We start from the raw sequence: 12,693 nt of genomic DNA, 5'->3' as shown, positions 1-12,693 counted from the left end.
ATCGTGTACGGCAACTTTGCCTTTCGCCGCAACGTAACGTGTGAAACGGGGCTTCAACGTGAGTCAGCAAATGCTAACTCTGTTGTATCGAGTGTTTCGCCTGCGGTGGCATCGGTGCAGACGGTACAGAACATCCAAACAGTTATGAATATGTAACGCCTGTAGATGAGTCAATATGTGCACACTCCCGGTATCGTCGTTGGGTATCGACTGTGTGTATTCTGGAGGAAGCGACCCAAACAACAACAATCCACTGGCGTTCCTCTTTCTCTTTTATATAGAAATAGCTCCCATGAGGCGAAAATTTACTATAGTGACTTCACGAATGTAACGAAGCTATGCGACGCCCTCGCTGCGGCCTACTTCATTCGGCATAGCCTCGTTTCATTCAAGTTTGCATTGTACAGCCCCCGAAATTGAACAGGCGATGTAATGCGTACACCAGCGCTACCGTAACCTCGTACAAGAGAAACCATTGACAAAAGGTGAAAGCAGAAATTGGAAATGCTGTCGATATTACTACTGCATAGGACCGTTTATAACGCTGACAGGCCGAGCCTGAACGCCATTGTTAGAATTGAAATTTCTAAGGACTTGTATTTAATGAAATTTGGTTTATGTAAGTGTAAATGTGAAAAATGACTGAAGACCACTTTTTTTTTGTTACGGATTTTTTTAAATGGAAACCATGGCTATAGACTGACAAAGATTTAAGATATCTACGAATTACAAGGTGAAAGCTTTTAGCCTTGAGAAAAGCCTCCGTTACATCTTAGCTGGCCGTTTTTTGGAGCTTGACGTATCTCACAGTGAAACGTCACAAAGGTGGGCAGTTTCTCCAGAAGTTCGAATTTGCAGTGCGGAAGTTTTAATAAACCCACAGACTGGACAAAAAAGGTTGAACTGTACTATACTGGGGCATTTCTTAGCAGGATAATAAATCCTAATATTTTAAGCATGCACACAAATGGAGCTGAGCAAAATGGGCATTGACATGAAAAGACAATTAACAGGTCAGACGATGTATTCTGGTTCACTGACTGTATCGTTTGATCGTATTATCTTTAGCTACAAGATCTTAGTATATATATATACGTTTTCCATTAGAAAGCTGGCGGCGTTGCGCGGTCTATTTTTGCCAATTTCCGGATCAGATGATATACGACTTCAGAGGCTTGCCGCCGCTAAGACATCGTAAGTAAATTGATCGTTCTTGAATAATTTCTCGCTGAAGTAAGACGTTTTTGTAATGCTTGCTAGATTTTAGAGATATTTGCTAATACAACCACAAGAAAACAATACGTGGGCTATATTCTGTATTTATGTGGTACTAAAATTGGAATTTTCATCGTACAATATACCCATCACGTATTTCGTGCACTTTGGCTACGGCTGCTGAACAGTCAATTCTACACTAACATCGACTTCCCTAGGACGTGTAGGTAGCCCGGTTATCGATATATTTGTGACCATAACCAGTGAAGTTTCAGTGTGAGAATTATGCACTGTTAGAGGGCACACGCATTCGTGATCACATACCGATTGTGATAGACCTCGCATCTCTTGGCTTTTGCACAGAACCTCAGAAGCTGTATTTGCATAAACTGTCAAACGTCGAGCTCCATCGCGACACCTACATATAGGCGAGCTCCTTAAGCACACTGACGAAACTCGTTCTGTACCTGATGTGGTAAATGCTGAAAATTATGCGCAACATCTGGTTAAAGCTCTCTAGTCTACAGTATAGCCCCTCCGTTTCCCGCGGTAGCACAAGCCATCACCCGACTATAGTTGTAGTTTTACCTGGAGAACCCAGACGGCGTTCAGGCTTATGGCTGAAGTACGACCCGAATTTTACCTTTTCTTCGTTTTTAAGAAGATCTATTGAAAACGTGTAACGACTGAGATTTGTCTGGTCACCGGCGCAAAACGTCAACTATAAAAAGTAACTAGCTGCTACAACGAACATTTCAAAAACGATGTTATTTCAGCTCTGTGTCGAATGGCACTATTTAGAGATGTTTGAATATTGGCGCATTCTCGGTCCAGTAGAGAAGCTCTATCCATGAGAGAAAAGGCGACCCGACCACGCCGTCACCATAATGAGGAGTAGCGTAGTAAGCTGCTCTTCATTGCGACTGGAGAGTATACACCTATTGAACAACATGAAGTTCGGTGAGAACGCTCTACTGAAACGGCGTCCAGGATTTTGAGGGCCGACGACGACAGACCACTGGCCACACCGCGTAATCCGGTGTAAGCCGTGTTCCTATGAATTCCGTGTGAGTATGCTCAACGTATAGGCTGCGGTTTAGAGGAGAATAGAATAACGATCGACGACGAGTGGCCAAGTTTCCGCCTTTCACACAAACAACTGGCCTAGGCCAGGGGAACAACCTGAGCCCGCTCGGATTAGCTACCTTGCTGGAGGGCCTCTTTAGTCAAATAAAAGGAAAAAGGAAATCAGTCGAAGTTATCTTGTATGCAAACGACTCGGTCATATACGACTCAGTGTCATCATCACTCGTTTTGTTTATGAACTCCACCGTACATTTTGTAGAAGTGAGTTTGACGACGTAAATACTTTAGAAGTGGCGGAAACTGTGATATAGAGCATGTTACTCGTTACCTTTGTAGCGTTGGCAACATCTTTAGGAATCTAGAAAGTTTCTCAAATGAGCTCCTTAAAGTCCAACGCTCCTATAACCCATATTACCTAAAAGTTTAAATGGCTTTGTGTACTTACTCTGATACTAAAATATTGTGTATATCTGAAACTTTTGAATACTGCTAGAAATACTGAGATTAAATTGTCCTTTAGGTTTCAGCCTTACTAGCTTTCCATTATTGGAACACGTTACCTTTAGTGAAGTTCCATCATAGACAATAAGTTTTTTAATTGAATTCCAAGTTCTGTTATCTTCGTAGTTCATAAGACTACGTACCGAAGGATGTCGGACCATACGGTACCCAGCCTATTAATGCCAAACGTGAAATTAATGAGCTTCATGGGAGGCCATCGTTCCATGGCATCAAATAACTTTCTGGTTTAAAGCAGGAATTAGAGTTTAGTCATATAACTCTTGCCTTCGCCAACCTTCTCATTTCATGAGAGTTAAATTAGCTTATAGCTTTTATATATTAATAATGTTCAATCGGTTACAGATACTGATCACAAGACTCATGGAACTCAGTATTAGTATGGAAATTACTGGAGTCGACTATATCTCTCTTTGCTGTTCCGAAGAACATGAATTTTTCTCTGCAGGACATTTGGTCAAAATTGAGTAAGGTGCGGATTGAAACGGGTTCTTTTTCCTTTTTGTCAATCAATGCCATTTGTCAATCTCTGGTAAAAATAAAACCTTGTCTTCAAGAGAGCGAGAACAGCAGACTAACGGTAAGCAACAACAAAAGCACATCTACGTTCCGTTAACGACGGAAGGAATTGCAACGCGCAAGTGCGACAACTAAGGTGCATGAAAACGGCTGGAAGCAGGAAAAACATTTTCGTTGAACGTGACATCTTGAATGATAACAGAGCGACAGGCACACTATGTGTTATATGTAGAGAGTGGTCGACTTAAGGCAAAAAGGCCACCTACAGCACTCTCGAACGCCAATATCCAGGAATCTTCTCATTTCCGCAATAATAGCATCGCAATGAATTAAGTGAGCTTATCATTCCTCAACGAAGGTTTGATACTTAAGTTAGAAATGAAACTGGAGTTTCATTAAGTATCGCGTGTTTGATGTTGCTGGCTGCGAGACAAACCGAACAGTACGAATCCTCTTAGCTTCATTGGCATTCAGAATGAGACCAAAAACTCTGAACATTTCTTGTCGCAAGTAGGTCTAAAATGGCCTTCTTGGCACCCACAACAGAACTCTTTGTATTGGCGACCCAGGTGGGCTCGATATGGGAACGAGTCGAAGAACCGTTCACGTTAGAGAAACTAAATCATGTTCTATTCGCTGAAGGCGCGAATGCAATTTACAAAGTGGGTGGACATGTGTGGGTCGTGGAAACCGCAATGCGTTGTGATGTAGACTTTTTGCAATGCAAATTAAATAGAATTAGCCTTAACCTGATGTTCTACAGGGAGGTATAACTTAAAGCGAATCTGTGATTAGTGTGCATCCCAAACGATCTAAGATCTACAGGATGATCGAATGATTCAGCAGTTGGGCGCAACACCCGTAATATCTCACCGTCTACCTTTAATTACGTTAGTAAACCCTTGCCAAAGGTGTGCCAGGATTACTCGGTTGTTCTCTGTTGACTGCGACTTCTCGAAGACCGAGATGATTAGATGAAAATTTTTTTTTAAATATGTTTAATTGACCAGAGGTACTGGACAGAACTACCAGGTCCAGTACTATTGGGCCTAGTAGTTTTGTCCAGTTCTTCTTGTGCCTTTCTGGGCTGCTATGTTTTTCTATTTGCTATGCAATCTTTGTTTTCTCCAGTGGTACACTTCCTGATGGTTAATATGTTATAGGTCAACTCATAATAATCATACATTTACGTGCAAAAAACGTAACTTTTGACACAGAACCGTAATGTTTGGTCTTCGTACTGGGTGTTTTGGGTTGAAGAATACATTAAAAAAACAAGTTCCTAGGAGACCTGAAAAATTAGGCCATTCCTCTTACCACAAATCAATAACCATGAATCACCGCTTGTGGCGTTGCAATACAACTGAGTACCTCACTAAAACGATTACCCCTTTTATATTGGTATTAATACACACAGAATAGTGCTTTATTTTGCTAGAATATTTCCGGAACTATTCGCCGGATTAGGTTACTACACTTTTTCGAGATTATGTGTGCTATACTCTTGTTAAAATCTTCGCACAAGTGGCTGTAACTCAGTATCACCTATGAACCTATTGTAAACACCGTCATGCACAGGAAAACGCTCGCTCTTCTCGCGTTCCCAGTAAAAACATTTTTGACAGGAACTGGCTCAATAGCCGATGTTATCGTTACGGGTCCTTGAGATAAATTGATTAACCACTCAAGATAAACACACTTATATAGTTGCTCCCTCCGTCACTTCTCCTGTCGAGATGTTGCGTCATGAAGTGACTGATAATATTAAGCAGTCGTTTCGCTGTATAAAAGCGCAACGTAAGTATGCAATACCAATCATAAATGTCGAACTCAAACACAGTCGCTTGTGTTTCATCGTAAACAACTACGTAATCAATAGAAGATGTCGAAATCCTCATCCGACTCGGGAACTCTGTCGAACAAAATGGATACCTCATCATCATCGGCTACGAGACTGCTCCTACAACTGGTATTATTCATATCCAAAAATATGTTAGGTTTAATCTCCCCGGACTTTCAACTCTGTCAAATCTCAACCCCCAACTCAGTCCCATATCGAAACCGTATGTGGAACAGAAAACAGAAATAAGCAGTATTGTTCGAAGTCTGGTACCTTTCAAGGATTCGGAACATCAAGATCTCAAGGCAATAGAAGCGACTTGGAAAGCGCAATTAATTCGTCACTTATGACATGACGTGAAGTGGCTGAACTACACCCCTCTACGTTCGTACGTTACCATAAAAGATTATATGGATTACGAAATTTACTGGTTCCGATTGAGCCTCGGAACGTGTTTACATCCTTTATGGTCCGATACGCACGGACAAACCCTGTGCTGCTGCTCAGATTGCTTCTCCTGGAAGGGTCTATTACAAAAATCAGTCTCAATGGTGGCATAACTATCAACAGGAGGAAACCGTCATATTGGACGACTTTTATGGCTGGCTCCTCTGGGATGAGTGACTCAAAATCTGTGACCGATATCCCTACAGAGTCGAAAAAAAAGGCTCCCACGAAGAATTTACAATTACACTATTACCTCAAAAGTTCACCCGACTTCGTGGAACAAATTACTTGGATTTGACCCCGCTTCTCTATTTAGTGATAGCTCACTCGCTCTGATAATAGAACGATGGTAAATACTGAAAATGACTTATCAATAAATTTGCTTAGTGCCGTAAGTTGGGCAGCCAGTCTGGCGTTTGTTTTGAGCCTCTTTGATTAATAAAGGAACCGACCGGTATCCTTCTGATTGACCGAAGCATAATTCACGCACCCGCTTGCTTACACCTGTCTGCTACAGCCGTAGCATCAGCGGTGTTAAAAATTTATAAGCTCCATAACTTGTTTTCTGACGTTGTTTCAAAGAAACAATCTTTGCCTTGCCAGTAATGAGATCTCTTTACCATATTACCGATAGCCTTGTGCACTCTTCAATAACTACTGCTAGCTGGCAGTGTTTTCTATGCAGGTCGTTAGTGAACGAAAGCTCACAGCGAAAAGTAAACACTCCTCGTAGGGAATGTCACGTTCCACTCACGTTACGATGTCGTCTGCTCCCGGTTCCGAGCTGCTATTTTATCCTTTGTTCACTTACTTCATAGAGGAGCACCGCACATGCGACACGCATTAGGTATTGAGCACCGGTTTTTCAAAGAAGCTTCTCTAAAGAGCGCTGCGAGCCGCTTCAAAGCAAAGTAACGGAACGAGTCAGGTACAGAACGTCTGTGGTTGTTGAAAAGCCGACAGATTAAATATAAGGTCGAAGAATACTTCGAAGTATGCGTGACGCGAAACCCAATGACCTGTTCATTGCTTTTCAAGAACCGAAAAGAGGGTATAGTAGAAAGAACCTATTATCACTGCTTTGGTATTCCCTCTGTACTAAATGCTATTTCCACTTTACTTAGAACGAATAGCATTATCGAATAATAGAACAAAGACGTTCTTCGTCGTGTGCATCAATGGGAACGTTATCACGATTTTACTCACACACATAATGGTTTCTAATAAAGAAATTTGCTTTTGAACTTGAGTGGCGAAGAAAGGTGTACTCGTTCGAGTTCACCTCCCTTTGCCATTCAAGTTGTCTAACAGGACTCGGCTGTAAATGTAGGCCCCCTATCTTCGTGTATAGTTCAGTTTAACGGCATCTGTACTCATTTTGAAATTCCTATTAAGACCTGATTCTTACCAAGGGTACTATAAGAATATAGGAAGAAGATAATCTCCAGTAAATACGCTCTGACTAATTATTGTTTACTTTTTTTATTCAATATACATCTGTCGTGTAAAATTTGCTATCAGAATGTATTTCTAATAAAGATAGCATAAAATAATTCACACATCTAATAAGCCTTTTGATTAGACAATTTTTTTCTGTATTTATCACTATGTTAGAATGCTTCACTTACCGATAATAATTTTAAAAAACTTCATTTAATAGAAATTTAAGATACTCACATTGGAAAGAGATTTACAGGTTAAATAGAAAATCCATTATGTGTAAATCGTAGAAATGTATCTGCCTTTTCTGCTATTCGTTTCGATGAACAAATGAGTAATTATCATCGAAAACATGGATAAACAATAAGGACCACAATGTCGCTATTATTCGCGTAGGAAACGTTACACTACCGACGATACTGCTATTTTTTTAGGCCCCAGGTTTTTGGTATTGGGCAAAAGGCCTCTTGACAATTTGGGTCTTTTCAGCCTTGTTTCCATTGCATCCCTGCTATTTTCACTGAAACAGTCTGGTGACCTTGGCCCATCCTGTGCATCCAGTGATTTTTTCTAGCAGTTGTGGCGTAATTTACTGCCTCTTGACCTGCTTCCTACATCCTTATTATGGCTGCAAGAATAAATCGTTTTCGGTGAGACATAGTATTACTATAATCGGCCACTGGACCAAACCATGCACTTTCTGACACAAATCGACAGAAGAAAAGTGCTAAATATGTCGTATAGTACTAAGCTTCTACATAAGTGGCTTTTTATTTTTTATAATTTATAATACGCTGTGTTTTTCAAACATTATATGTATTGTATTCAAAGCTGATTTACAAATCAACTAGTAAAAGAAATAAGAAAAAAAATCTTACGAACCTTGTCCATTTTTGCTAGTGCGTTGTCCGCTCCACGCTGGGAACTCCTACTCCACAATATCTTGCTGTCTGGCTAGCTGTCTCTAGAAGCTTCTCCTACAGCCGTTAGGTTATCCGGAGGTAGCGACCTATGTTCAGCTCCTATTATTCATCTACACAAGCCCACAATCGTTTAAGGATATGTTCCTTCACATTTTAGGTAACGAAGAAGTCGATAGACAATACATCTTCTTCATGAAACGAGGACTCAACCTGAAGCAGAACAATTGGGGGTTTAATAAGGGACACAAGTGTTTACTTTACTAGTGTCTTAAGTTTCGTAAGTTGTGTGAAGAAAAAATGCTCCTAATCATCAACATAATCGTGTTTTTGTTTTATGTAAAAAGTTATTAGTTCTAACACGTTTCCTCTTTCGCGGAACGCTAATCTTCCAGGTGTAGGCCTCGGGCGAATAAATATCGACAGTGTATCCGAATCGTAGAGTCCGCAATAATCTCAACGTACTGACGGGTGGCTAAAATTTTGGCTAATAAAAGTAACTTCATAGAAACCCACTACACACGAGTGCATTAAACACAAGAGTAGCTGGACTTGTTCAAGTTAGACGCTCTGAACTTCGTAAGAAGGCGAAAAAAAAACCCTTTTCTGAGTTGAGTCAGTTCGGCAAATGCAGACACTATGCCCTACGGAGCTTCAGCCTGGAATATTCAGGTAAGCCTTTTATATAAAACTGGAAAAGGAATAGTCGGACAAAGGAAAAAGGCCAAAAAGCGGTTCCTCTATTCTCTTCGTCAAGCCTTTTACGGACAGCAGGACAACTAACGGCCGACCATCCTTTGCTCTTTTAAAGCATGCACAAGAGAATATCTTCAAACAATCATTCGTCTTCTACAACAAGCTCTTCAGATGATAGCTTTCGGACTCTTCGTATCTTGAATTAGGGTTTCAGTTTGTCTATATTGTTCACAACGGCTATCGTAGAATATCTTTTGTCAAAGGTACGACAAATTAGATTTTGTGTATAAATATTATCCGAAATTAGTTACCTATTCCAATTAAAATTATCCTCAGACATAGCGTTATTTTGCCTAGATCGATTTCACTGATCTCAGACAGAATCTCAAAAAAAGAAAATATCCATTCTGCAGGTCTACCGCAAGATGATTGAACAAAATCATAGACCCACTTTGCCTCTATGTTCGTATTCGATTTTTGCATAAAGCAAACGAATTTTCGATAGTGATTTCCTACGAAGTGTACAAGCAACAATACATAGAAAATATACATGCATATATATATAAAATTATTTTTTGTTAGCTTTGTACGTTCTTGTGTCTAGGGGAGCCTATTCTTATCGTCCTATGGAACGAGGCTTCCCTACAGGTCGTGCTTCGACAAACACTCGCCCTCGTTTTGAAATACGACAGCGCATAGAAGGTCCTTGCACTACACTAGCCCTTTTTTCAATTGATTCTTTAAATTTAAATTAAAAAAACAATTAATGGCGTTGGCAAAAGAGCTCCTTTCCATATCCCCCCTGGGGCGCGTACCGAGATGTGATTAAACAGAATCACGTCTGAATACGCGCAGTGTACTTTGAGATCCTAAAAAAAAACTTACAGCTACCTTTCTTCTTCTTCTACCAGGTTCTTTTACCAGGTTATGTGTGGATTTTAGGTAGCTGACGGGTGAACCCCAATGAGCGCGGCAACCATCAAAGAAGTACGGTACCTGTACAATAAATACTTCGAGAAGAACACAGTCAAAACAAGTGTCTAGGCACAAAAGAACAATTAACGTATTGTGTGATCATCAATGGCGTTTTGCTGAAAGAAGTCAGCAATGATGAAACCGGTGCTTGAGTCGCTCAGCTGTTGGCTAAATTCTTTCAAATCCTTTAATAATCCTTCAAATAATTAGCAATACCTTTTTTATAGTGTAATTCAATATAGGTTATTTAGTAATAAATATAGAGCTCATACCGCACCTCTGTCTGTGTTTGTTTACTATAAGGCAAACCTAAACATTGGCTGCATTTGGCGATAGTCTGCGTCACTTAGTCGTACATGATACGACAGATGCCGTGAAAAAAAAACCTAAATATGCTTACATTTTGCGACGACTAAACTGTACATCCATCTGGGCCACATCTTCGGTACGGGACACGGGTACATCGTATCAGGTTTAAGCAAATTTTAGCAGGGCCTGACGTTGTCAAACAGAACACGTTTAATACGTCCGGTTAAATTTGCGATCTGACATTTGATTTAGCGCGCCACTCTGTGTCGCTCTCATCGACCAAACGATAACCAAGTTGTGTTATAAGTGAGCCGCAGGTATTTTGAATTTCTAGAATATTTCGAAATGACAGCATCTGTTTCCATTTAGAAGCGACGTTCTTTGAATATCTTCGAGTTGAAAGTGGCCCATTGTGCGAATCATCATCTGTCGTGTGAGAGAGCAGGTACTTTTCTGTTGACCGTCCGTATTTTAAACCTGGCAAAAAGGTGTGTAAGGACACATGCACAACACGTTAGGTCGTTGTATGTTGTCTCAGACTTCGTTAACAAATTCGTTTTATTTCGACTAAATTAACGAATTTAAACAGAAATGCTTGTTCAACGTACCAAGCCGCTCGAAAAGTCGTCGAGTTTCGTTAAAAGGATCTGAGGCGAACTCTTCAAACTTCACTTGAATTACGTCGACTCCGTTAAAGAACTTTTTAAAATTCTCAAACACTTGAACGTCTTCGGAGATTTCCGAACATAAGGTGTTACACCGAAACTGGCACCAGCCTAGTGCACTCCTGAAATCATTGATAAACGTCTTTGTCAATTTCGATGCGAAGTAACGAGGATACAATTGTAAAAGCAGCGTATCGTTCCCCACTGCTTTTGAGCGAACGCGTCGAAAAAAAATAGACACGAGATCAAATACAAATCAATGCAATTTATCATTACGAGCACAACATTACTTCTAAATTAATATAGTTTCTAATATCACACTTGTACCTAGTCGAGCGGACAAAAACAGTGAGGTTGTCACAAGTATTTATTCCGCACAAAATCAGTATAATTGATCATTTCGAGACATAGGCAAGTTGTACGGTCTACTAAAGATGCAGTCTTTGTCCGCGTAAAGCTCCCGCGTAAATTAACGCTGCTCACTCGCTCGTCGTCGGTAATAACATGTAGGATTGAGAATATCAGAATAGGGTGACTCAACGTTGACGCGGCGCGCTTTGATGCAGGCGTGTTTAGAGTGCATGAAAATAGTATCAATGGCCTCCATGTCTTTGTTTATGTTCGGCTCATAAGACGATGACAATCAGAGAAAAAGCAGACAATAACAATTTAAAGTTTTGTAATTACTTAGTTGAAACTCTAATAGAGTCGAGACGAGTAGCTTTATTAATCTGTTCATAGATATGAACGTTTAATGGCCATGAAAACGGAAGTTCAGGCTAGCACGTAGTTAGTTTTCGTTACAACGACATGGCGATGTTACGTGCTTGGACACCTAATGCTTTAGAAGGCCCAGCTTTTTTTTCGTTAGGTCACTTCGAAAGGAAATATCACGTAAGTAAATTTCGTCCTTGAACATATTTATTAGAAAAAGCGCGACAGCAAACACGAGTACAAAATTGTTAACCATCGGACGGGACGGGACGGGTGAAAGTTGATCGAGTCGAGTTTTTTTAGACATAGAAAGTTCCTTCGAAAAACACCTACTGCTTATTGTCAAGATGAAAAACCCGTTTCTCCGAAAGCTTGTCCTGCTCCCCTCAATAAAATATAAGGCTTGTAAAGGCCATCCGGTATATGAAGCTCATCGTAGAATTAAAGGAACCTTTCAGCGAAAAAGCCGCCCAAACCATGTGTTTTCTTAGTGGCTATCATACCTAGGTAGACGCGATTGCACCTTATAGTAATACAATGGCTAATGAGGCAGCGTCTCGATAAGAGGGACGGCTCATCGATAGTCAGGGTCCATTACTAATATATATATATATATATATATATATATACGGAACACGGAGCAGGGTTTTTTTACTAAATTAATATATAACAGGGACAAAACCCTTGTGGAAACCCAACGCCTTTAATATGAACGTATCACGCTAAGAAAAGGCCACCGGTAGTGCAAGTCCTAGCAGCCTTCAAATTTCCATATTGAAAAAATTACACTAACTTCTTGTCCCTATGTCGCTCGTCCTTTGATAATACTTCAATGTTAATTTTAAACGAATCAAATTTAATTAATAAAAATTATAAAAATTTAATGTTCTAAAGGAACATAAAATAATCATTATTTGGCCGTTAATGTGGGCCGTGTGGACTTCTGCTACAGATCTTAAAATCTACATAAATGGCTACGACGGCATAAGAATAAGGAGGAGCTGTCCAAACCTACAATCTCGTTTGCTCGTAATCGAATGAATGAGATATTCTAATATCTGCTTTAACAAACTGGTATTTGTAATCAACATTTGAATATGGCTAATTAGCACGAGCCAATATATATATTCTGAAAGTGATTGAAAGCAGTATTAAAAAAACTCGCTGTGTTTAAGTAACAGCTCCGATTATCCATTCAAGTAATATGGACAGAGCTTAAATGACAGCAGGGGATCAATGAAAGCTTTGTCTTTTCAGTTTTACTTGCACCTGCGTTCATCACTAACGATCATAAAGACGAGTAAAAAAAAAAGCCCCGCACATCGACAAACACCACGCAAATCAATTG

General features: G+C 40.1%; 2 protein-coding genes across 2 annotated transcripts in view; one reads left to right on the top strand and one right to left on the bottom strand.

The window, feature by feature from the left end:
• The window catches only part of LOC111272741 (uncharacterized), a 67,939-nt gene that overhangs the window by 33,697 nt on the left and 21,549 nt on the right, over window positions 1-12,693 (top strand). Inside the window, exon 3 of the transcript XR_015315826.1 lies at window positions 8,382-8,658. The gene's annotated coding sequence lies outside the window, so the exon portion shown is untranslated. The remainder of the gene's footprint in view (window positions 1-8,381; window positions 8,659-12,693) is intronic.
• Window positions 5,155-12,693, bottom strand: part of LOC111272755 (carbohydrate sulfotransferase 5) — a 20,494-nt gene continuing 12,955 nt past the window's right edge. The window contains exons 8-11 of the mRNA XM_086973374.1: window positions 10,575-10,882; window positions 10,058-10,443; window positions 7,949-8,199; window positions 5,155-7,694 (exon numbers count right to left, since the gene is read on the bottom strand). Of these exons, the coding sequence (XP_086829500.1) occupies window positions 10,190-10,443; window positions 10,575-10,882 (562 nt within the window). The 3' untranslated portion in view covers window positions 5,155-7,694; window positions 7,949-8,199; window positions 10,058-10,189. The remainder of the gene's footprint in view (window positions 7,695-7,948; window positions 8,200-10,057; window positions 10,444-10,574; window positions 10,883-12,693) is intronic.

The sequence above is a fragment of the Varroa jacobsoni genome, unplaced genomic scaffold (genome assembly GCF_002532875.2).
Source record: "Varroa jacobsoni isolate VJ856 unplaced genomic scaffold, vjacob_1.0 scaffold_190, whole genome shotgun sequence".
NCBI lineage: Eukaryota > Metazoa > Arthropoda > Arachnida > Mesostigmata > Varroidae > Varroa > Varroa jacobsoni.
Note: the sequence above shows the minus strand (reverse complement) of the source record. Positions and strands in the feature narration are given on the sequence as shown.